The sequence below is a fragment of the Phalangium opilio genome, unplaced genomic scaffold (genome assembly GCF_054372755.1).
Source record: "Phalangium opilio isolate 3A_F unplaced genomic scaffold, DU_Popi_V2 ptg000032l_1, whole genome shotgun sequence".
Classification (NCBI taxonomy): Eukaryota; Metazoa; Arthropoda; class Arachnida; order Opiliones; family Phalangiidae; genus Phalangium; species Phalangium opilio.
The window spans coordinates 4,183,909-4,209,828 of NW_028324159.1; the positions used below are offsets into that span (position 1 = coordinate 4,183,909).

At 43.6% G+C, this 25,920-nt stretch overlaps 2 protein-coding genes across 6 annotated transcripts; one reads left to right on the forward strand and one right to left on the reverse strand.

The window, feature by feature from the left end:
• The first annotated feature begins 2,686 nt into the window (after positions 1-2,686).
• On the forward strand, positions 2,687-8,521 carry LOC149685331 (uncharacterized). Its single transcript, XM_089871008.1, has 11 exons — positions 2,687-2,932; positions 2,975-3,434; positions 3,482-4,168; positions 4,712-5,773; positions 5,854-6,060; positions 6,468-6,674; positions 6,901-7,002; positions 7,083-7,289; positions 7,516-7,617; positions 7,698-7,966; positions 8,030-8,521. The coding sequence occupies exons 1-11, from the start codon at positions 2,687-2,689 to the stop codon at positions 8,519-8,521; spliced, it is 4,041 nt and encodes a 1,346-aa protein (XP_089727134.1).
• Positions 8,522-9,721: 1,200 nt separating this feature from the next.
• LOC149685332 (uncharacterized) lies at positions 9,722-12,257 on the reverse strand. Of its 5 annotated transcripts, none has more exons than XR_016384004.1 (4): positions 11,924-12,257; positions 11,657-11,769; positions 11,279-11,472; positions 9,722-10,217 (listed from the first exon to the last, which is right to left on the reverse strand). XR_016384004.1 is itself a non-coding variant. In XM_089870940.1 (2 exons), exons 1-2 carry the CDS (start codon positions 12,147-12,149, stop codon positions 11,333-11,335), a joined length of 633 nt encoding a protein of 210 aa, XP_089727066.1. In that variant the 5' UTR covers positions 12,150-12,257; the 3' UTR covers positions 10,994-11,332. The 5 variants fall into 5 exon arrangements, 2 of the variants coding, with proteins under 2 accessions (XP_089727066.1, XP_089727067.1); XR_016384005.1 differs by having other exon boundaries at positions 11,859-12,257; XR_016384003.1 differs by having other exon boundaries at positions 11,657-12,257.
• Positions 12,258-25,920: the final 13,663 nt, after the last annotated feature.

Sequence of the window (25,920 nt, forward strand, 5' to 3'; positions counted from 1 at the left end):
TACAAGGACATTTTATCATTAGCCCTGAATTCTCTCTCATGAACCAGAATGTTGCTTCACTCCGCTAAATGTTCTCACAAACACCCCGCCGTTCGTTGACGAACCCAGAATTTTCTATCAAGAACCCCGACGTTTCGTCAGGAACCCGAATGTTCTTTCACAAACCCTCAAGGATCTATCAAGAACCTGAACGTTCTTTCACGAACCGTGACGGTTCTCGCAAGAACCCAAATGTTCTTTCAAGAACCTTTAAGGATCTAGCAAGAACCCGTATGTTCTATCACGAACCGTGAAGGTTCAGGAAAGTACCCGAATGTTCTATCACGAACCGTGAAGGTTCAGGAAAGTACCCGAATGTTCTTGCACGAACCGTGAAGGTTCTCGCAAGAACCCGTATGTTCTATCACGAACCGTGACGGTTCAGGCAAGAACCCGAATGTTCCATCACGAACCGTGAAGGTTCTCGCAAGAACCCGTATGTTGTATCACGAACCGTGAAGGTTCAGGAAAGTACCCGAATGTTCTTGCACGAACCTAGAAGGTTCTCGCAAGAACCCGTATGTTCTATCACGAACCGTGACGGTTCAGGCAAGAACCCGAATGTTCCATCACGAACCGTGAAGGTTCTCGCAAGAACCCGTATGTTGTATCACGAACCGTGAAGGTTCAGGAAAGTACCCGAATGTTCTTGCACGAACCTAGAAGGTTCTCGCAAGAACCCGTATGTTCTATCACGAACCGTGAAGGTTCAGGAAAGTACCCGAATGTTCTTGCACGAACCTAGAAGGTTCTCGCAAGAACCCGTATGTTCTATCACGAACCGTGAAGGTTCAGGAAAGTACCCGAATGTTCTTGCACGAACCGTGAAGGTTCTCGCAAGAACCCGTATGTTCTATCACGAACCGTGAAGGTTCAGGCAAGAACCCGAATGTTCCATCCCGAACCGTGAAGGTTCTCGCAAGAACCCGTATGTTCTATCACGAACCGTGAAGGTTCAGGAAAGTACCCGAACGTTCTTTCACGAACCGTGAAGGTTCTCGCAAGAACCCAAATGTTCTTTCAAGAACCTTTAAGGATCTAGCAAGAACCCGTATGTTCTATCACGAACCGTGAAGGTTCAGGAAAGTACCCGAATGTTCTTGCACGAACCGTGAAGGTTCTCGCAAGAACCCGTATGTTCTATCACGAACCGTGAAGGTTCTCGCAAGAACCCGTATGTTCTATCACGAACCGTGAAGGTTCAGGAAAGTACCCGAATGTTCTTGCACGAACCGTGAAGGTTCAAGCAAGAACCCGAATGTTCTTTCAAGAACCTTCAAGGATCTATTAAAACCCTGCAAGTTATTACAAGAACCCTTTTACTAGATTCGATCTGCTAAGAACCTTCCTGTTCTACTGTGAACCTCCATCCACGTCTGGGAACCTTTAGCGTTCCAACAAGAACGTAAGAGTTATATTGAAAACCCTCGAAGAACCCTTTTTTTACAGTGTAGTGGGTTATTTAGAAGGCGAGGCTCGTGAAGCCGTCAGGGGTTACGATGACTCTTATGACCAAGCCGTAACAGTACTTAAAAGGCGTTATGAAAAGAATGATTTAGCCGTTCACTTGCACTTTAAAAAATTTCAAGAAACTCAGCCGGTTAATAATTCTAGCAACGTCAAAGCCCTACGTAATTTGTTAGACACGTGCGAAAGTAGCCTTAGAAGCCTTAATGCAATGGGGGTAGATTACACTGTAAATGCCGAAGGTTTTTGCCCTGAAATCTTGACTTGTTTGCCAAAAGATATTAGGACCACCTATTGCGCTCAACGCAAACCCTCTCAAAATGGTTCAATTTGGGACCCAGACGAGCTAATAGAATTTATTAGAGGACACGTCGAAAGCAGGGAAATGTCCGAGATACTGGTGGGAAATCATGGAAAAAATGTACCCTCCGTAAACCAAGAAAAATTCCATGAGAGGCCCAAATTTAGGACCAAATATGAAAATCATAACCCTAATTATTATACACCACCAGCCTCCCAATTAGCCACCGGGGTAACCAATCAAACCCCCCAAAACCAAGAATCCACCTATTGCATATTCTGTAAAAATAATAGCCACAAAACCACCTTTTGCGCCAATTACCCACTCGAGCAAAAGAGAACCATTATTAGGGATAGCGGCAGGTGCTATATCCGTCTCCGTACTAATCATAACGCTGGATCATGCAGATCCAAATTTAGAAATTGTAAGAAGTGCCAGAGAAAACATAACTACGCTGTATGCGAAGAAAACCCCGCGCACAAAAAGCCAGTAAATCAAGTTCACACGCAACTTCTAACACAAGTCCAAAACCTAAATTCCAATCAAGTCCACATGCAAGCATATAACCATACGCAAAATCATACCGCCTATCAAGTCCAAAACCAAGGCCAATCCCAAGTCCACATGCAACCCCAAAACCAAGTCCACATGCAACCCCAAAACCAAGTCCACATGCAACCCCAAAACCAAGTCCACATGCAACCACAAATCCAGGTCCTACCACCAAACCAAAACCAAGACCACATGCAACCCCAATTTCAAGCCCACATGCAAACACCAAATTAAACACAGGTCCATTATTATAACCTAAATCACCCATTTAACAAAGACCAAACACAAGTTAAAACCATAGCCGAAAACCCTACTGAAAATGTAACCATGGCAATGGCGCCAATCAAAACTACCCACCAAAACTTTTTACTCCAAAGAGCCATAGCCGTAGCTAAGAACCCTAGCCAACCAAAAAACTCCCTAATAGCGAAATTCTTCTTAGACGGCGGAAGCCAAGGTAGCTTTATCAAGGAGGAGTTAGCCATTAGATTAAAATTGCCCATAGTTGGAGACCACGAAATAGACGTATTTAGCTATGGGAACAAGGACCCTCACCAACTTAAACATAAAAGAGTAAAGGTCACCCTAGAAAACAAATAAAACCCCTCAGAAAAGGTAGAAATTATCGCTATAGTCCAGAAATTCCTAACCTATGACTTTTCAAAATCTAGCAACCTAGAGATTAAAGAAATCTTAAAATCCAAAGGTATAGAATTAGCCAGCGAATCCTTAATTGAAAGTGAATCCGACCAACCAGACATAGATATCCTTATAGGCGCGGATTACTATTGGGAAATTGTTAGTGGGAAAACAGAGAGATTGGGACCTAGAACCGTTGCCTTAGAGACAAAGCTGGGATGGTGCCTATGTGGGCCCAAGAAGACCGTGGTAAAATCTAACCAGTCAGTTACAACCATGCTAATTAGCCTAGGCGAAAAGCGAACAAACCAAACCCTCAAAACCTTTTTCGACCTAGAGAGTTTAGGAATAGACAGCGCTGAAATTAAAGAGAACCCGAACGACCAAGCCCTTACCACATTTTTTGAAGACATCCAATTTGACCAAAACCAAAGCCGTTACAAAGTAAAGTTCCCCTAAAACTTAGTAAGGACTCTTTAGCAGACAATTACCCTGTAGCTGTCAAAAGAGCCCAAGCCCTAGGAAAGAAATTTGAGAAAGACCCCGCCTACGATGACAAATACAAAGCAGTAGTTAATGAGCAATTAGATTTAGGGATAGCCGAAATAGTACCCTCGGACCAAATAGAACCGTCAACCCCAGGTACCTATTACATGCCAAACCAAGGTGTAGAAAGAGAGCACGTGCAAACCACCAAATTGCGCGTAGTACTAGACGGGTCATCCCATGCTTATGGGAAGCCATCGCTTAATGATTGTCTATTGCCGGGACCAAACTTAAACCCAAACGTACTCCTACTCCTACTCCTACTTAGATTTAGGAAAAATAAAGTGGCAATCGTCGCCGACATAGAAAAAGCATTTTTGCAGATTGCCCTAGATGACCCTGATAAGGATTCAGTTAGGTTTATTTGGTTTCAAGAAGAGAATGGGAAAATCAAACCAGACCACTACGTCATCTTAAGAATGACTCGCGTACCCTTTGGGGTTACGTCAAGCCCTTTTCTCCTTAGCTGCACAATAAAATACCACGTGATACAGGCAAAAAATATCCCAAACCTACTCAAACAAGTCCTAAATAACGATCTTTACGTGGACGACCTAACCACTTCCTTAGAAAGCGTAGAACAAGGCTTCGAAAAATCCCTAGCTGCAGCCAATTTAATGAAGGGTGCGAGAATGAATTTCAGGAAGTGGGGGACAAACTCACAAGAGCTAAGAGACCTCTGGTCAAAACACGACCTAGATACCGGAAATCAAAAATTTGAACAAAACACAGATACCATAGGGAACAAAGTATTGGGGGTGAAATGGGATCCCAATACCGATACACTTAAGTTCGATCTTTCCAACCTAATTAAATTCAGTAAAACCATTAAAGTCACCAAACGCCAGGTCCTAAGCTTCATAGCACAAATATTTGACCCATTAGGCCTAGCTTGTCCATTCACTATTAGGGCTAAATTACTTTTGCAAATCTTATGGGAATCGAAAGAGAACTGGGATTCCGAACTTCCTACTGAAACCAAAACCATTTTTGAAACCTGGGTAAATGAACTCCCTACACTCCATCACCTACAAATTCAAAGGCGTTACTATTTCCAAGCCACAGAAGAAATTAGAGAAATAGAACTCCACTGTTTTTCAGACGCTAGTCTGAAGGCTTAGGCCACGTGTATTTACGTCAGATACAAAACCATAACAAACCAAACAGGAGTATACCTAGTAACAGCCAAGTCCCGAGTTGCTCCACTTAAAAACCAAGACCTAAAACTACCGAGATTAGAGCTCATGGGATGCCTATTAGGGGCACGCCTTACCAACAATATCAAAGCAGTATTTACCGAGAAATTAGCAGGAATCTACTACTGGACAGACTCAATGATAGCCTTAGCTTGGGCGACAGGAGATTCAAACCATTGGAAGCCATTCATTTCAAACAGAACCTCTGAAATTCAAAAGTTAACACAAGGGGGGAAATGGTTCCACATACCAGGAAAGAATAACCCGGCGGACCTAGCAACCAGGGGTAGTCGCGCGGGCGACTTACAAAACAACAGAAAATGGTTAAAAGAACCCAAGGAAACTTGGCCCAATACACCAAACCCAACCGAAAGAGATTTAGACCCAGTAGCCGAGAAGCGAAAGAAAATTATCCTAGCAATTAATGTACCCGAAAAATTAGGAGTCCAAAACCTAATTAACCTATCCAGACATTACCACCTTAACAAAGTCCTACGAATAACCGCCTACTTGTTTAGGTTTATACACAACGCTAGGGGTTTAGCCAAACAAACTGGACCTATTTCTGCTGAGGAATTAAATAAGGCAGAAACTATCTGGGTAAAATCGTTACAAGCCGAAGAGTACGGACCAGAGATAAGACAATTGAGAAACGGAAAAGAGATTCACCCCAAATCAAAAATCGCCCCACTTAAACCTCTAATAAATCAATCAGGCATATTGTGCACGGGTGGGCTATTAGAAGAATCTTACCTAACTTATGTTGAAAAACATCCCATTATAATGTCCAAAAGCCAAAGGCTTGCAATATTGCTAGGCGTTAGAAGCCATAATCAAGTCTACCATGGGGGTATCAACGACACAGTCACACAATTGCGGGAGAGGTATTGGATACCTGCTGCTAGACAAATAGTACGTACTATTGTCAAAGATTGCATAATATGCAAAAGATTAAACGCGAAGACAGGTGAAGCACCAACCGCCCCATTGCCTAAAGACCGAATCCAACAGACCCCTCCATTTTCCATCATGGGTATAGATTTCGCGGGCCCACTAATTACCAAGATTGGGAATAAAGAACAGAAAACATACATTGTCTTGCCACCTGCGCAGTGACTCGAGCACTACACTTGGAACTTGTCCCATCACTTAGCACCGACGGCTTCTTGTTAGCGTTTAGGAGAATTATAGCTAGGAGAGGCGTTCCCTCTGTAGTTTATACAGACAACGCTAAAACCTTCAAAAAAGCCAATACCGACCTAAGACTCATTTGGCAAAACCTAAAGAGAGATCAGATGCGAGAATTCTTCGGTAGCCAGGGTATCCTTTGGAAGTTTATTATAGAAAGAGCCGCATGGCACGGGGGATGGTGGGAGCGTCTAGTGCGTTCCACCAAAACTAGCCTTAAAAAGTGTTAAGGTAGAGCCCTATTAAACTATACCAAGCCAGAAACTATCCTAGTAGAAACAGAACGACACAGTCACACAATTGCGGGAGAGGTATTGGATACCTGCTGCTAGACAAATAGTACGTACTATTGTCAAAGATTGCATAATATGCAAAAGATTAAACGCGAAGACAGGTGAAGCACCAACCGCCCCATTGCCTAAAGACCGAATCCAACAGACCCTCCATTTTCCATCATGGGTATAGATTTCGCGGGCCCACTAATTACCAAGATTGGGAATAAAGAACAGAAAACATACATTGTCTTGCCACCTGTGCAGTGACTCGAGCACTACACTTGGAACTTGTCCCATCACTTAGCACCGACGGCTTCTTGTTAGCGTTTAGGAGAATTATAGCTAGGAGAGGCGTTCCCTCTGTAGTTTATACAGACAACGCTAAAACCTTCAAAAAAGCCAATACCGACCTAAGACTCATTTGGCAAAACCTAAAGAGAGATCAGATGCGAGAATTCTTCGGTAGCCAGGGTATCCATTGGAAGTTTATTATAGAAAGAGCCGCATGGCACGGGGGATGGTGGGAGCGTCTAGTGCGTTCCACCAAAACTAGCCTTAAAAAGTGTTAAGGTAGAGCCCTATTAAACTATACCAAGCCAGAAACTATCCTAGTAGAAACAGAACGACACAGTCACACAATTGCGGGAGAGGTATTGGATACCTGCTGCTAGACAAATAGTACGTACTATTGTCAAAGATTGCATAATATGCAAAAGATTAAACGCGAAGACAGGTGAAGCACCAACCGCCCCATTGCCTAAAGACCGAATCCAACAGACCCCTCCATTTTCCATCATGGGTATAGATTTCGCGGGCCCACTAATTACCAAGATTGGGAATAAAGAACAGAAAACATACATTGTCTTGCCACCTGCGCAGTGACTCGAGCACTACACTTGGAACTTGTCCCATCACTTAGCACCGACGGCTTCTTGTTAGCGTTTAGGAGAATTATAGCTAGGAGAGGCGTTCCCTCTGTAGTTTATACAGACAACGCTAAAACCTTCAAAAAAGCCAATACCGACCTAAGACTCATTTGGCAAAACCTAAAGAGAGATCAGATGCGAGAATTCTTCGGTAGCCAGGGTATCCATTGGAAGTTTATTATAGAAAGAGCCGCATGGCACGGGGGATGGTGGGAGCGTCTAGTGCGTTCCACCAAAACTAGCCTTAAAAAGTGTTAAGGTAGAGCCCTATTAAACTATACCAAGCCAGAAACTATCCTAGTAGAAACAGAACGACACAGTCACACAATTGCGGGAGAGGTATTGGATACCTGCTGCTAGACAAATAGTACGTACTATTGTCAAAGATTGCATAATATGCAAAAGATTAAACGCGAAGACAGGTGAAGCACCAACCGCCCCATTGCCTAAAGACCGAATCCAACAGACCCCTCCATTTTCCATCATGGGTATAGATTTCGCGGGCCCACTAATTACCAAGATTGGGAATAAAGAACAGAAAACATACATTGTCTTGCCACCTGCGCAGTGACTCGAGCACTACACTTGGAACTTGTCCCATCACTTAGCACCGACGGCTTCTTGTTAGCGTTTAGGAGAATTATAGCTAGGAGAGGCGTTCCCTCTGTAGTTTATACAGACAACGCTAAAACCTTCAAAAAAGCCAATACCGACCTAAGACTCATTTGGCAAAACCTAAAGAGAGATCAGATGCGAGAATTCTTCGGTAGCCAGGGTATCCATTGGAAGTTTATTATAGAAAGAGCCGCATGGCACGGGGGATGGTGGGAGCGTCTAGTGCGTTCCACCAAAACTAGCCTTAAAAAGTGTTAAGGTAGAGCCCTATTAAACTATACCAAGCCAGAAACTATCCTAGTAGAAACAGAAGCCCTAATAAATAGTAGACCCATTACGTATACCTATAACGACCTTAATGAACCACGACCCCTTACACCCGCTGAGTTTCTTGTCGGGCGCAGACTTAACTCGCTGCCGCCATTAACGTTTAAAAACCATGAAAAAATTCCGATATCGCGCCAAGAAATAACGAAAAGACTAAAATACCGTGAAGCCACGTTAGAAAAAGTTTGGAAACGTTGGCGACGAGAATATATCATGGAGCTTCGCTCCGCCCATCACAGTGGTACCAACACCACCAACTCCAAATTAAAAACCAGTGACGTGGTGCTAATTTACGACGACAAATTACCACGTCACACGTGGCATATCGGATTTGTTAAAGAAATAATCAAAGGACGTGACGATAAAATTAGATCGTGCATTATTAAAACAACGAACAATAACACCATAAGACGAACTGTCCAACACCTCTGTAACCTAGAAATAACTTAAAATGCTTAAAATTATACCTTTGGTAATACTATGTATTACCGGGGGGAGTGTTGAGAATTTGGGAATGTAATTTACGCGTTTTCTAAAATTAGTTAATACTTAAGTTTGCCTATGCACGTGTACCGCAGAAAGCTCGAATATGATTGGCTAGCTTAGAGAGAGGAGATCTTGTAGAATTGTTATTGTTATTGTTGAAGGGGGTGACGCGTCGCCGCGTCGAGCACCGATACCAAGGGTATATTGTGCGCCCCGAACTGGTTAGACTGCGAAGAGTCCTGTCGCCTCGATGAATCGGAGAATCCGATTGACCGAGACAGTAGAGAACTGGTGAGGTTCCATAGTATGCATATCGAAATGCTCAAACCTCATGGCCGCGAGATAGTCGCAGCAACACAGGATATGGGAGGAGGTTTCCTCTTCCTCCCGGCAGAACCTACAGAGTGGGTCATCAACGATGCCCAGTAGGTGCAGGTGTCTATTCAGCCGGCAGTGTCCAGTGAGGAGACGGGTGACCAGCCTAATTTTGCTTTTGGTAAGGGCAAGCAGTTCCTTTGCCCTAGTAATAGAAGGACCCGGGACAAACTCCTTGGCTTGTCTCTGCCCATCCATGTCAAGCCAGAGTTGCAGTTGAAGTGCAGACATCCGGCAGTGAATCCTATGGCGAATGATGCCATGGGGGATGGGAACCGCAGGCTCAGGTCCGAAGAACTTCGCCTCAGCCCCCCTTTTGGCATACATATCAGCCCTCTCATTGCCCAGGTATCCGCAGTGCCCTGGCACCCACAGCAATTGAACCTTGTTGCGGGCAGCCAAAGAACTCAGCAGATCCAGGCAGCTGAGCACCAGTCTAGAATCGACAAGGCACTGATTTAGCGCCTTGAGGGCGGCCTGACTATCCGAATAAATCTGAATCGTCCGTCCGCGGTAGTTTTTCTTGTTGCAGAAATCCGCACATAAACAAATGGCCATGATTTCCGCCTGAAAAACGCTGGCAAATTTGCCAAGGCTCTCGTAAAAACCAAACTTCTTGGTCAAGCAGTAGACCCCGGCATCAACTCCAGAGTCCGTTTTAGAGCCGTCCGTGAACCAGACGGACTCCCCCCCCAGTTCCAAGGACTGGGGTGGTCTCCCAAACAGCGCGACTGGGAAAGTGCACGCTGAAGGGCTTGTCGAAGTGGTGTGATATAACAGACTTATCTGAGACCATCACAAGTGATGGCTCAGTACTGCTGTACTCACTGAAAAGCTTGGTGTGACTGAAGTCCCAGTGCTTGGGCTTCCACCAGCCGAGGTTGTTGAGCCTACAGGCTCCCATAATAGCTTCTTCCTCAATAAAGAGGTGAAGGGGAAGCATATTGAGAAGGATTTCCAGAGAGGCTGTGGGGGCTGTCCTCATGGACCCCGTGATACCGATGCACGCCAGCCTTTGAAGCTTGCGTAGTTCATCTTGGGCTGTCTTAAGGCGAACCCTGGGCCACCAGACAAGGGCTCCATAGGAGACCACTGGCCTGATGATCCTAGTATAAATCCAGTTTACAGCGCCAGGGCTTAAACCCCAGGACTTGCTGACTGAACTCCTTAAACGCCAAAATAGAATTTTGGCTTTCTTGATGCTCAGATCAAGATGGGATTTCCAAGTAAGCTTGGCATCAAGAGTCACGCCAAGGTACTTGACCTCGGAGGACTTCTTTAAAACCTGTCCAAAGAAGGAAATATCATTGAAGAGGTCATTAGTCCTTTTCCGGGTAAACGGTATAAGGACAGTCTTATTGGGATTGACAGTGAGGTTAACTTCCCTACACCATTCCTCAACATCATGTAAGACAGATTTCATCAGTGCAGCGATAGTTGCAGGGAACCTCCCTGTAACAATCACTGCGATGTCATCCGCATAGCCAAAGCAGTGACACCCCCCCTCCCCGAGTCGGCCCAGCAGCTCATCCACCACCAGGCACCAAAGAAGAGGGGAAAGAACCCCTCCCTGAGGACAGCCACGGTCGGTGGAGATCTCCAAGGATTCCCCGAGAAGAGACGCCGTCACCCTACGGTACGTGAGCATGGATTTTATCCAACGACACAAAGTGTCGTCAATACCAAACCGCTCCGCAGCGCGAAGGATAACTTCACTAGAGACCCTATCAAAGGCCCCCTCAATATCAAGGAAGATGGCCAAAGACATCTCCTTGAACTCGATGGCCCTGTCAAGGCAGTTCAAGATGCCATGGAGCGCCGTCTCTGTAGATTTGCCTTTCTGATAGGCAAACTGAAAAGTGGACAGGGGTGTGTGGGAAAGAACACCATCCCGCAAATACCTGTCCACCAATTTCTCTAAAGTCTTTAGGAAGAAAGAGGTAAGACAGATAGGTCTAAATGCCTTAGCCTCAAGATAGCTCGTCTTCCCAGGTTTGGGAATAAAGATAACCTTCGAGCGCTTCCAGATATCTGGAATATGCGCCAGAGCAGTGCAGGCTCTAAATATCCTGCACAGATAGGGGCCAATGGCGTCTATGCCTTCCTGAAGGAGGGCGGGAAAGACGCCATCTGGGCCAGGGGACTTATAGGGCTGAAACGAATTTACAGCCCACTTAAGTCTAGAGTATGTAACTATCTTATTGGCGATGCCCCAGTCCGCCCTGTGTGCTCTTCGAAAGTGCACGGGGGGAGTGTCGGTGCTTGTGGGGTCAAAAGCCTCGGAGTCCGGAAAGTGTACCTTAAGCATATGCTTAAGGGTGTCAGTCCCTGACTTGGTAAACTCACCTTCTGCCACCTTGATGGTGCTGAGCTGGTGAGTGTTATCGTGAGCCAGGATCCTCATGATCTTGGCAGTAGCGGGGGCATCAGAGATGCTACCGCAGAAGTCCCTCCAGGAGTTCCTTTTGGCTTCCCGGATGGCTTTATTATACTTGTTAAGGGTCTGTCTATAAATAGTCCAGTCCCCAGTCCTCTTAGCCCTATTAAAGAGTTTACGAGTGAGCTTGCGAAGCTTGCCAAGTTCCGTATTCCACCAAGGAACGAGCCTCGGCCGGCTGGCAGGCTTCGCCGGACAGTTGTGGTGGTAGGAATTGATAATGGCTTGTTGCATGAGATCAACTGCCAAATCAAATTCCAGCACCGAGGAAAGCTTTGGAGCATTACCTCTGAGTAGGATGCAAAGTTCCTCCCTGTAGCCGGACCAGTCGGTCCGACGGGGATTACGCAGTTCCGTCTTAACCGAAGTTGACTTGACCGCGACCGAGAAGCAGATGTGCCTATGATCCGAAAGAGACGGTTCATTAGACACATGCCAGTTAGAAACCGACAGACTGATATTGCCTGTGGCCAGGGTGACATCAATGACCTCCTTTCTGTTAGAAGTAACGAAGGTAGGCTCATTGTGCCTGTTGAGAATATGCAGGTTCGTACCGACCAGATATTCTAGCAGTTCATCACCACGTCTGTTGCAGTCACTACTGCCCCACGTGACATGGTGGGCATTGGCATCGCAACCCAGAATGAGCCTGTCCCCCTGCCTCTCACAGCGGTCGACAAGAGTGACAACCTCCTGTGGTGGAGGGGAGCCAGTGGCATCATGGGGAAAGTAAACAGACGCCATGATAAGGCCAGTTGCCTCTCCAGAAGAGGAGGGCATTACCTTAATCACAGCAGTATCCCTAGTGAGGTAGTTCGGAAGCGGAAGGATGTCAAGACCCTTCCTGGTCAGAACACACGCCCTGGGGTTGGGTGAGGTAAAGTCATAAGAGATATTACCTGCATTCTTTAAACCAAGGATTTTGCCATTATGAATCCAAGGTTCCTTCAAAAAAGCCAATACCGACCTAAGACTCATTTGGCAAAACCTAAAGAGAGATCAGATGCGAGAATTCTTCGGTAGCCAGGGTATCCATTGGAAGTTTATTATAGAAAGAGCCGCATGGCACGGGGGATGGTGGGAGCGTCTAGTGCGTTCCACCAAAACTAGCCTTAAAAAGTGTTAAGGTAGAGCCCTATTAAACTATACCAAGCCAGAAACTATCCTAGTAGAAACAGAAGCCCTAATAAATAGTAGACCCATTACGTATACCTATAACGACCTTAATGAACCACGACCCCTTACACCCGCTGAGTTTCTTGTCGGGCGCAGACTTAACTCGCTGCCGCCATTAACGTTTAAAAACAATGAAAAAATTCCGATATCGCGCCAAGAAATAACGAAAAGACTAAAATACCGTGAAGCCACGTTAGAAAAAGTTTGGAAACGTTGGCGACGAGAATATATCATGGAGCTTCGCTCCGCCCATCACAGTGGTACCAACACCACCAACTCCAAATTAAAAACCAGTGACGTGGTGCTAATTTACGACGACAAATTACCACGTCACACGTGGCATATCGGATTTGTTAAAGAAATAATCAAAGGACGTGACGATAAAATTAGATCGTGCATTATTAAAACAACGAACAATAACACCATAAGACGAACTGCCCAACACCTCTGTAACCTAGAAATAACTTAAAATGCTTAAAATTATACCTTTGGTAATACTATGTATTACCGGGGGGAGTGTTGAGAATTTGGGAATGTAATTTACGCGTTTTCTAAAATTAGTTAATACTTAAGTTTGCCTATGCACGTGTACCGCAGAAAGCTCGAATATGATTGGCTAGCTTAGAGAGAGGAGATCTTGTAGAATAAAAAATACCTTGTAAATTTAGTAGACTCTTTACCTTGAAGCTGGACCCGAATGGTCACCTGCCTAAGCGGGAAATTTATTCCAAATTTTAAAACTTTAAAATTATACCTTTTTTTATGTCGCTGGACCCGAATGGTCATGTGATACTTTAAAATTTTATCATTTACTATTAAATTTATTGTTTAGTTAAACGAGTCGCTAAATAATTATCACGAAACTAACCAGAACTAATTACCAATTACCAACAATAAAAACAAAATATTCATCCATTGTTTCAGTCCGGTGGATGGATAAAAATATTAGCTCTCCCATAGCGCTATTCTACAGTGGGTAAAGCCAAAATATTCAGGGCTTGCAGCTTTACCTGATGGGCTTGCAGCTTTACCTGATGGCCTTGCTAGTGACTCTAAGAATTTACCACTCGATGGTTTAGTTGAAATTAAATGCCTTAAGTCCTTGGAGCTCTCGAAACTCAAGAGATAGAAAACATGAATTCAGCCATAAGTAATGGTAAAATGAGAGTTAGCCATAACGGGGTGCAAAAATCCCATGTTAATCCTATGGGGTTTTTACCGGATAATCTATGCCGTTGATTGTTCGTCATTCGCCGGAAGAAGCCGTTTATATCTTCCCGTCAAAGGGTTTATGCTTAAGATAGGACGGGAGAGGTTTCACATTATCGCGGCTACACTCGACGGACGATTCAATTTTGAGGTTCCATAGATTAACGTGAGGGGTATAGACTTTCATTAGATGGACCGTACCGTCGATGGCTCGTTTAGATTCCCCATGATTAGGCTTAAGAAATAGGACGGGAGGTGTTTCTCTTTAACGCGGCTACACTCGACGGTCGATTCAATTTTGAGGTATTCTATAGAGTAACATGTGGTTTCAGGCTTACTTTCCTTTCTACCTAGCTTTCTCATTGCTATTGAAGAGAGAGAATACGGTTATTCAGTTCATCTCGATCGCATGAACCCGTATGTTCTATCACGAACCGTGAAGGTTCAGGAAAGTATCCGAACGTTCTTTCACGAACCGTGAAGGTTCTCGCAAGAACCCATATGTTCTTTCAAGAACCTTTAAGGATCTAGCAAGAACCCGTATGTTCTATCACGAACCGTGAAGGTTCAGGAAAGTACCCGAATGTTCTTGCACGAACCGTGAAGGTTCTCGCAAGAACCCGTATGTTCTATCACGAACCCGTATGCTCTATCACGAACCGTGAAGGTTCAGGAAAGTACCCGAATGTTCTTGCACGAACCGTGAAGGTTCAGGCAAGAACCTGAATGTTCTTTCAAGAACCTTCAAGGATCTATTAAAACCCCACAAGTTATTACAAGAACCCTTTTACTAGATTCGATCTGCTAAGAACCTTCCTGTTCTACTGTGAACCTTCATCCACGTCTGGGAACCTTTAGCGTTCCAACAAGAACGTAAGAGTTTTTTACAGTGTAGTGGGTTATTTAGAAGGCGAGGCTCGTGAAGCCGTCAGGGGTTACGATGACTCTTATGACCAAGCCGTAACAGTACTTAAAAGGCGTTATGAAAAGAATGATTTAGCCGTTCACTTGCACTTTAAAAAATTTCAAGAAACTCAGCCGGTTAATAATTCTAGCAACGTCAAAGCCCTACGTAATTTGTTAGACACGTGCGAAAGTAGCCTTAGAAGCCTTAAGGCAATGGGGGTAGATTACACTGTAAAAGCCGAAGGTTTTTGCCCTGAAATCTTGACTTGTTTGCCAAAAGATATTAGGACCACCTATTGCGCTCAACGCAAACCCTCTCAAAATGGTTCAATTTGGGACCCAGACGAGCTAATAGAATTTATTAGAGGACAGGTCGAAAGCAGGGAAATGTCCGAGATACTGGTGGGAAATCATGGAAAAAATGTACCTTCCGTAAACCAAGAAAAATTCCATGAGAGGCCCAAATTTAGGACCAAATATGAAAATCATAACCCTAATTATTATACACCATCAGCCTCCCAATTAGCCACTGGGGTAACCAATCAAACCCCCCAAAACCAAGAATCCACCTATTGCATATTCTGTAAAAATAATAGCCACAAAACCACCTTTTGCGCCAATTACCCACTCGAGCAAAAGAGAACCATTATTAGGGATAGCGGCAGGTGCTATATCCGTCTCCGTACTAATCATAACGCTGGATCATGCAGATCCAGATTTAGAAATTGTAAGAAGTGCCAGAGAAAACATAACTACGCTGTATGCGAAGAAAACCCCGCGCACAAAAAGCCAGTAAATCAAGTTCACACGCAACTTCTAACACAAGTCCAAAACCTAAATTCCAATCAAGTCCACATGCAAGCATATAACTATACGCAAAATCATACCGCCTATCAAGTCCAAAACCAAGGCCAATCCCAAGTCCACATGCAACCCCAAAACCAAGTCCACATGCAACCCCAAAACCAAGTCCACATGCAACCCCAAAACCAAGTCCACATACAACCCCAAAACCAAGTCTACATACAACCCCAAAACCAAGTCCACATGCAACCCCAAAACCAAGTCCACATGCAACCACAAATCCAGGTCCTACCACCAAACCAAAACCAAGACCACATGCAACCCCAATTTCAAGCCCACATGCAAACACCAAATTAAACACAGGTCCATTATTATAACCTATGAAGTGGGGTGGCGTAGCGGTTAGCGCTTTCGCCTCGCAGCAAGAGGATCCCGGGTTCGATCCCGGACTGTGGCACCGGGTGAAAATCTGGGAACAAATCCTTCTGCGTAGAGTTTGCAAGTTCTCTCCCCGCTTGTTAAAGGAGTTTTCCTCCGCGGTCTAACCCGGTTTCTCCTTTCCATCAAAACTTGCAGAGGTTAACGGTAATAGTTAGTATAGGGCGCTGTCGGTTAGCTGTGGCATAGGGGCTAGCCACCACCCCTCTATGCATTGTAAAGGGACCCACCTGTAAACAAGCCACAGGCTTAGTGTGGATATCCCTTCATAGGCAAAGCTTAGATTATTATTATTATTATTTATTAACCTAAATCACCCATTTAACAAAGACCAAACACAAGTTAAAACCATAGCCGAAAACCCTACTGAAAATGTAACCATGGCAATGGCGTCAATCAAAACTACCCACCAAAACTTTTTACTCCAAAGAGCCATAGCGGTAGCTAAGAACCCTAGACAACCAAAAAACTCCCTAATAGCGAAATGCTTCTTAGACGGCGGGAGCCAAGGTAGCTTTATCAAGGAGGAGTTAGCCATTAGATTAAAATTGCCCATAGTTGGAGACCACGAAATAGACGTATTTAGCTATGGGAACAAGGACCCTCACCAACTTAAACATAAAAGAGTAAAGGTCACCCTAGAAAACAAATAAAACCCCTCAGAAAAGGTAGAAATTATCGCTATAGTCCAGAAATTCCTAACCTATGACTTTTCAAAATCTAGCGACCTAGAGATTAAAGAAATCTTAAAATCCAAAGGTATAGAATTAGCCAGCGAATCCTTAATTGAAAGTGAATCCGACCAACCAGACATAGATATCCTTATAGGCGCGGATTACTATTGGGAAATTGTTAGTGGGAAAGCAGAGAGATTGGGACCTAGAACCGTTGCCTTAGAGACAAAGCTGGGATGGTGCCTAAGTGGGCCCAAGAAGACCGTGGTAAAATCTAACCAGTCAGTTACAACCATGCTAATTAGCCTAGGCGAAAAGCGAACAAACCAAACCCTCAAAACCTTTTTCGACCTAGAGAGTTTAGGAATAGACAGCGCTGAAATTAAAGAGAACCCGAACGACAAAGCCCTTACCACATTTTTTGAAGACATCCAATTTGACCAAAACCAAAGCCGTTACAAAGTAAAGTTCCCCTAAAACTTAGTAAGGAGTCTTTAGCAGACAATTACCCTGTAGCTGTCAAAAGAGCCCAAGCCCTAGGAAAGAAATTTGAGAAAGACCCCGCCTACGATGACAAATACAAAGCAGTAGTTAATGAGCAATTAGATTTAGGGATAGCCGAAATAGTACCCTCGGACCAAATAGAACCGTCAACCCCAGGTACCTATTACATGCCAAACCAAGGTGTAGAAAGAGAGCACGTGCAAACCACCAAATTGCGCGTAGTACTAGACGGGTCATCCCATGCTTATGGGAAGCCATCTCTTAATGATTGTCTTTTGCCGGGACCAAACTTAAACCCAAACGTACTCCTACTCCTACTTAGATTTAGGAAAAATAAAGTGGGAATCGTCGCCGACATAGAAAATGCATTTTTGCAGATTGCCCTAGATGACCCTGATAAGGATTCAGTTAGGTTTATTTGGTTTCAAGAAGAGAATGGGAAAATCAAACCAGACCACTACGTCATCTTAAGAATGACTCGCGTACCCTTTGGGGTTACGTCAAGCCCTTTTCTCCTTAGCTGCACAATAAAATACCACGTGATACAGGCAAAAAATACCCCAAACCTACTCAAACAAGTCCTACATAACGATCTTTACGTGGACGACCTAACCACTTCCTTAGAAAGCGTAGAACAAGGCTTCGAAATATCCCTAGCTGCAGCCAATTTAATGAAGGGTGCGAGAATGAATTTCAGGAAGTGGGGGACAAACTCACAAGAGCTAAGAGACCTCTGGTTAAAACACGACCTAGATACCGGAAATCAAAAATTTGAACAAAACACAGATACCATAGGGAACAAAGTATTGGGGGTGAAATGGGACCCCAATACCGATACATTTAAGTTCGATTTTTCCAACCTAATTATGATCAGTAAAACCATTAAAGTCACCAAACGCCAGGTCCTAAGCTTCATAGCACAAATATTTGACCCATTAGGCCTAGCTTGTCCATTCACTATTAGGGCTAAATTACTTTTGCAAATCTTATGGGAATCGAAAGAGAACTGGGATTCCGAACTTCCTACTGAAACCAAAACCATTTTTGAAACCTAGGTAAATGAACTCCCTACACTCCATCACCTACAAATTCAAAGGCGTTACTATTTCCAAGCCACAGAAGAAAGTAGAGAAATAGAACTCCACTGTTTTTCAGACGCTAGTCTGAAGGCTTAGGCCACGTGTATTTACGTCAGATACAAAACCATAACAAACCAAACAGGAGTATACCTAGTAACAGCCAAGTCCCGAGTTGCTCCACTTAAAAACCAAGACCTAAAACTACCAAGATTATAGCTCATGGGATGCCTATTAGGGGCACGCCTTACCAACAATATCAAAGCAGTATTTACCGAGAAATTAGCAGGAATCTACTACTGGACAGACTCAATGATAGCCTTAGCTTGGGCGACAGGAGATTCAAACCATTGGAAGCCATTCATTTCAAACAGAACCTCTGAAATTCAAAAGTTAACACAAGGGGGGAAATGGTTCCACATACCAGGAAAGGAAAACCCGGCGGACCTAGCAACCAGGGGTATTAGCGCGGGCGACTTACAAAACAACAGAAAATGGTTAAAAGAACCCAAGGAAACTTGGCCCAATACACCAAACCCAACCGAAAGAGATTTAGACCCAGTAGCCGAGAAGCAAAAGAAAATTATCCTAGCAATTAATGTACCCGAAAAATTAGGAGTCCAAAACCTAATTAACCTATCCAGACATTACCACCTTAACAAAGTCCTACGAATAACCGCCTACTTGTTTAGGTTTATACACAACGCTAGGGGTTTAGCCAAACAAACTGGACCTATTTCTGCTGAGGAATTAAATAAGGCAGAAACTATCTGGGTAAAATCGTTACAAGCCGAAGAGTACGGACCAGAGATAAGACAATTGAAAAACGGAAAAGAGATTCACCCCAAATCAAAAATCGCCCCACTTAAACCTCTAATAAATCAATCAGGCATATTGTGCACGGGTGGGCGATTAGAAGAATCTTACCTAACTTATGTTGAAAAACATCCCATTATAATGTCCAAAAGCCAAAGGCTTGCAAAATTGCTAGTCGTTAGAAGCCATAATCAAGTCTACCATGGGGGTATCAACGACACAGTCACACAATTGCGGGAGAGGTATTGGATACCTGCTGCTAGACAAATAGTACGTACTATTGTCAAAGATTGCATAATATGCAAAAGATTAAACGCGAAGACAGGTGAAGCACCAACCGCCCCATTGCCTAAAGACCGAATCCAACAGACCCCTCCATTTTCCATCATGGGTATAGATTTCGCGGGCCCACTAATTACCAAGATTGGGAATAAAGAACAGAAAACATACATTGTCTTGCCACCTGCGCAGTGACTCGAGCACTACACTTGGAACTTGTCCCATCACTTAGCACCGACGGCTTCTTGTTAGCGTTTAGGAGAATTATAGCTAGGAGAGGCGTTCCCTCTGTAGTTTATACAGAACACGCTAAAACCTTCAAAAAAGCCAATACCGACCTAAGACTCATTTGGCAAAACCTAAAGAGAGATCAGATGCGAGAATTCTTCGGTAGCCAGGGTATCCATTGGAAGTTTATTATAGAAAGAGCCGCATGGCACGGGGGATGGTGGGAGCGTCTAGTGCGTTCCACCAAAACTAGCCTTAAAAAGTGTTAAGGTAGAGCCCTATTAAACTATACCAAGCCAGAAACTATCCTAGTAGAAACAGAAGCCCTAATAAATAGTAGACCCATTACGTATACCTATAACGACCTTAATGAACCACGACCCCTTACACCCGCTGAGTTTCTTGTCGGGCGCAGACTTAACTCGCTGCCGCCATTAACGTTTAAAAACCATGAAAAAATTCCGATATCGCGCCAAGAAATAACGAAAAGACTAAAATACCGTGAAGCCACGTTAGAAAAAGTTTGGAAACGTTGGCGACGAGAATATATCATGGAGCTTCGCTCCGCCCATCACAGTGGTACCAACACCACCAACTCCAAATTAAAAACCAGTGACGTGGTGCTAATTTACGACGACAAATTACCACGTCACACGTGGCATATCGGATTAGTTAAAGAAATAATCAAAGGACGTGACGATAAAATTAGATCGTGCATTATTAAAACAACGAACAATAACACCATAAGACGAACTGTCCAACACCTCTGTAACCTAGAAATAACTTAAAATGCTTAAAATTATACCCTTGGTAATACTATGTATTACCGAGGGGAGTGTTGAGAATTTGGGAACGTAATTTACGCGTTTTCTAAAATTAGTTAATACTTAAGTTTGCCTATGCACGTGTACCGCAGAAAGCTCGAATATGATTGGCTAGCTTAGAGAGAGGAGATCTTGTAGAATAAAAAATACCTTGTAAATTTAGTAGACTCTTTTCCTTGTAGCTGGACCCGAATGGTCACCTGCCTAAGCGGGAAATTTATTCCAAGTTTTAAAACTTTAAAATTATACCTTCTTTTTTTATGTCGCTGGACCCGAATGGTCATGTAATACTTTAAAATTTTATCATTTACTATTAAATTTATTGTTTAGTTAAACGAGTCGCTAAATAATTATCACGAAACTAACCAGAACTAATTACCAATTACCAACAATAAAAACAAAATATTCATCCATTGTTTCAGTCCGGTGGATGGATAAAAATATTAGCTCTCCCATAGCGCTATTCTACAGTGGGTAAAGCCAAAATATTCAGGGCTTGCAGCTTTACCTGATGGGCTTGCAGCTTTACCTGATGGCCTTGCTAGTGACTCTAAGAATTTACCACTCGATGGTTTAGTTGAAATTAAATGCCTTAAGTCCTTGGAGCTCTCGAAACTCAAGAGATAGAAAACATGAATTCAGCCATAAGTAATGGTAAAATGAGAGTTAGCCATAACGGGGTGCAAAAATCCCATGTTAATCCTATGGGGTTTTTACCCCGACGGTTTTTACCGGATAATCTATGCCGTTGATTGTTCGTCATTCGCCGGAAGAAGCCGTTTATATCTTCCCGTCAAAGGGTTTATGCTTAAGATAGGACGGGAGAGGTTTCACATTATCGCGGCTACACTCGACGGACGATTCAATTTTGAGGTTCCATAGATTAACGTGAGAGGTATAGACTTTCATTAGATGGACCGTACCGTCGATGGCTCGTTTAGTTTCCCCATGATTAGGCTTAAGAAATAGGACGGGGGGTGTTTCTCTTTAACGCGGCTACACTCGACGGTCGATTCAATTTTGAGGTATTCTATAGAGTAACATGTGGTTTCAGGCTTACTTTCCTTTCTACCTAGCTTTCTCATTGCTATTGAAGAGAGAGAATACGGTTATTCAGTTCATCTCGATCGCATGAACCCGAACGTTCTTTCACGAACCGTGAAGGTTCTCGCAAGAACCCAAATGTTCTTTCAAGAACCTTTAAGGATCTAGCAAGAACCCGTATGTTCTATCACGAACCGTGAAGGTTCAGGAAAGTACCCGAATGTTCTTGCACGAACCGTGAAGGTTCTCGCAAGAACCCGTATGTTCTATCACGAACCCGTATGCTCTATCACGAACCGTGAAGGTTCAGGCAAGAACCCGAATGTTCTTTCAAGAACCTTCAAGGATCTATTAAAACCCCACAAGTTATTACAAGAACCCTTTTACTAGATTCGATCTGCTAAGAACCTTCCTGTTCTACTGTGAACCTTCATCCACGTCTGGGAACCTTTAGCGTTCCAACAAGAACGTAAGAGTTATATTGAAAACCCTCGAAGAACCCTTTTTTTACAGTGTAGTGGGTTATTTAGAAGGCGAGGCTCGTGAAGCCGTCAGGGGTTACGATGACTCTTATGACCAAGCCGTAACAGTACTTAAAAGGCGTTATGAAAAGAATGATTTAGCCGTTCACTTGCACTTTAAAAAATTTCAAGAAACTCAGCCGGTTAATAATTCTAGCAACGTCAAAGCCCTACGTAATTTGTTAGACACGTGCGAAAGTAGCCTTAGAAGCCTTAAGGCAATGGGGGTAGATTACACTGTAAAAGCCGAAGGTTTTTGCCCTGAAATCTTGACTTGTTTGCCAAAAGATATTAGGACCACCTATTGCGCTCAACGCAAACCCTCTCAAAATGGTTCAATTTGGAACCCAGACGAGCTAATAGAATTTATTAGAGGACAGGTCGAAAGCAGGGAAATGTCCGAGATACTGGTGGGAAATCATGGAAAAAATGTACCCTCCGTAAACCAAGAAAAATTCCATGAGAGGCCCAAATTTAGGACCAAATATGAAAATCATAACCCTAATTATTATACACCATCAGCCTCCCAATTAGCCACCGGGGTAACCAATCAAACCCCCCAAAACCAAGAATCCACCTATTGCATATTCTGTAAAAATTATAGCCACAAAACCACCTTTTGCGCCAATTACCCACTCGAGCAAAAGAGAACCATTATTAGGGATAGCGGCAGGTGCTATATCCGTCTCCGTACTAATCATAACGCTGAATCATGCAGATCCAGATTTAGAAATTGTAAGAAGTGCCAGAGAAAACATAACTACGCTGTATGCGAAGAAAACCCCGCGCACAAAAAGCCAGTAAATCAAGTTCACACGCAACTTCTAACACAAGTCCAAAACCTAAATTCCAATCAAGTCCACATGCAAGCATATAACCATACGCAAAATCATACCGCCTATCAAGTCCAAAACCAAGGCCAATCCCAAGTCCACATGCAACCCCAATCTTAAGTCCACATGCAACCCCAAAACCAAGTCCACATGCAACCCCAAAACCAAGTCCACATGCAACCCCAAAACCAAGTCCACATGCAACCCCAAAACCAAGTCCACATGCATCCCCAAAACCAAGTCCACATGCAACCCCAAAACCAAGTCCATATGCAACCACAAATCCAGGTCCTACCACCAAAACAAGACCACATGCAACCCCAATTTCAAGCCCACATGCAAACACCAAATTAAACACAGGTCCATTATTATAACCTAAATCACCCATTTAACAAAGACCAAACACAAGTTAAAACCATAGCCGAAAACCCTACTGAAAATGTAACCATGGCAATGGCGCCAATCAAAACTACCCACCAAAACTTTTTACTCCAAAGAGCCATAGCCGTAGCTAAGAACCCTAGCCAACCAAAAAACTCCCTAATAGCGAAATGCTTCTTAGACGGCGGAAGTTAAGGTAGCTTTATCAAGGAGGAGTTAGCCATTAGATTAAAATTGCCCATAGTTGGAGACCACGAAATAGACGTATTTAGCTATGGGAACAAGGACCCTCACCAACATAAACATAAAAGAGTAAAGGTCACCCTAGAAAACAAATAAAACCCCTCAGAAAAGGTAGAAATTATCGCTATAGTCCAGAAATTCCTAACCTATGAATTTTCAAAATCTAGCGACCTAGAGATTAAAGAAATCTTAAAATCCAAAGGTATAGAATTAGCCAGCGAATCCTTAATTGAAAGTGAATCCGACCAACCAGACATAGATATCCTTATAGGCGCGGATTACTATTGGGAAATTGTTAGTGGGAAAACAGAGAGATTGGAACCTAGAACCCTTGCCTTAGAGACAAAGCTGGGATGGTGCCTAAGTGGGCCCAAGAAGACCGTGGTAAAATCTAACCAGTCAGTTACAACCATGCTAATTAGCCTAGGCGAAAAGCGAACAAACCAAACCCTCAAAACCTTTTTCGACCTAGAGAGTTTAGGAATAGACAGCGCTGAAATTAAAGAGAACCCGAACGACCAAGCCCTTACCACATTTTTTGAAGACATCCAATTTGACCAAAACCAAAGCCGTTACAAAGTAAAGTTCCCCTAAAACTTAGTAAGGAGTCTTTTGCAGACAATTACCCTGTAGCTGTCAAAAGAGCCCAAGCCCTAGGAAAGAAATTTGAGAAAGACCCCGCCTACGATGACAAATACAAAGCAGTAGTTAATGAGCAATTAGATTTAGGGATAGCCGAAATAGTACCCTCGGACCAAATAGAACCGTCAACCCCAGGTACCTATTACATGCCAAACCAAGGTGTAGAAAGAGAGCACGTGCAAACCACCAAATTGCGCGTAGTACTAGACGGGTCATCCCATGCTTATGGGAAGCCATCTCTTAATGATTGTCTTTTGCCGGGACCAAACTTAAACCCAAACGTACTCCTACTCCTACTTAGATTTAGGAAAAATAAAGTGGCAATCGTCGCCGACATAGAAAAAGCATTTTTGCAGTTTGCCCTAGATGACCCTGATAAGGATTCAGTTAGGTTTATTTGGTTTCAAGAAGAGAATGGGAAAATCAAACCAGACCACTACGTCATCTTAAGAATGACTCGCGTACCCTTTGGGGTTACGTCAAGCCCTTTTCTCCTTAGCTGCACAATAAAATACCAAGTGATACAGGCAAAAAATATCCCAAACCTACTCAAACAAGTCCTAAATAACGATCTTTACGTGGACGACCTAACCACTTCCTTAGAAAGCGTAGAACAAGGCTTCGAAATATCCCTAGCTGCAGCCAATTTAATGAAGGGTGCGAGAATGAATTTCAGGAAGTGGGGGACAAACTCACAAGAGCTAAGAGACCTCTGGTCAAAACACGACCTAGATACCGGAAATCAAAAATTTGAACAAAACACAGATACCATAGGGAACAAAGTATTGGGGGTGAAATGGGATCCCAATACAGTAGTATAGGGCTACACTTCGTACCTCCGTAGGTGTAGAATGTAGGTGTAGAGTGTAGGTGTAGAATGTCAAGGTCACAGTGTCAATGCCCTCTCGCCACGCCCCCTTGGGAAACTCGCGCCGCCTGGCGGGAATTCTCGCGCGCGCCCCCTCGCGGGAAAACTTGCGCGCCCCCTCGCGGGAAAACTCGCGGGCCCCCGCGCGCCCCCTGGCGGCTGCGCCCCCTGGCGGGAAAACATTGCGCGGGTATCTGGCAGTCCTGTCTACAACTGTATCTGTGACGTCATTGGCGGGAAAATCTACAATTGTATTTGTGACGTCATTGATAAGAGACGAGAATTTATTAAACGTACATGGCCAAGGGTTAATGATAGGCTGAAAGTTGCGCAATCCATTGTAATATTTAGTTTGACTCAAAATTTTAACCTTTTTTCAAGGAGTTTATTTTGATTATGGTATTGTTTTTAATGGTAATTAAAAGTCAGTCTCTTCTACAACTGTGACGTCATAGATAAGAGACGATAAAAACTTTAAACGTACATTGCCAAGGCTTAAATCTTCTACAATTATAGTTGTGACGTCATTGATAAGAGACGAATGGAATCTTTGAACGTGCATTGCCAAGGGTTAAATCTTCTACAATTGTAGCTGTGACGTCATTGATAAGAGATGATACGGGTGTAGAGTTACGCTTACAAAAGGAACAAAGATTTGTCAGCCCAAACGGAATCAAATACCAGTACTTAGTTTCAAAATACAATCACAGAAAAGTAAGCGTGTGTAAATACTCTCCTTTCAAATCTGGCGTATTCAAAGCAATTCACGTCTAATTTTCTATTAGAATGGAACTAAAGCCAAGGTGGAGGCCGAGGCTACCCCGTTTACAGGTCGACACCAAATGCCAGGACTCGTCCTAACGTGTCTAAACCGAACCGCTTAGATCCATTAACGGCTGAAGAAAGTCGCAGAGACCCTTGTAAATCTTTGATAGATAAACTACAGTCAGTCAGAGTTGCGGGTGAAAACTATAGCCATAAAGGGCCGTACCCTAACAACTTATTACGTAAGATGGCGAGAAGAAATTCCCCCCACAGAATTTGTATAAGTCTTAGACGTCGATATGATGCCCAACTATAACCTC

Excerpts from the sequence above, each read along its gene's own strand:
- LOC149685331 (XM_089871008.1), top strand. The coding sequence starts at position 2,687 with ATGGCAATGGCGCCAATCAAAACTACCCACCAAAACTTTTTACTCCAA. Across the intron at positions 2,933-2,974 it reads ACCAACTTAAACATAAAAGA|GTAGAAATTATCGCTATAGT; the intron begins GTAAAGGTCACC and ends CCCTCAGAAAAG. Across the intron at positions 6,061-6,467 it reads AGAATTCTTCGGTAGCCAGG|TGACTCGAGCACTACACTTG; the intron begins GTATCCTTTGGA and ends CCACCTGTGCAG.
- LOC149685332 (XM_089870940.1), bottom strand. The coding sequence starts at position 12,149 with ATGCCCTCCTCTTCTGGAGAGGCAACTGGCCTTATCATGGCGTCTGTT. Across the intron at positions 11,473-11,656 it reads ACTTTGCATCCTACTCAGAG|GGCTAAGAGGACTGGGGACT; the intron begins GTAATGCTCCAA and ends ACTCTTTAATAG.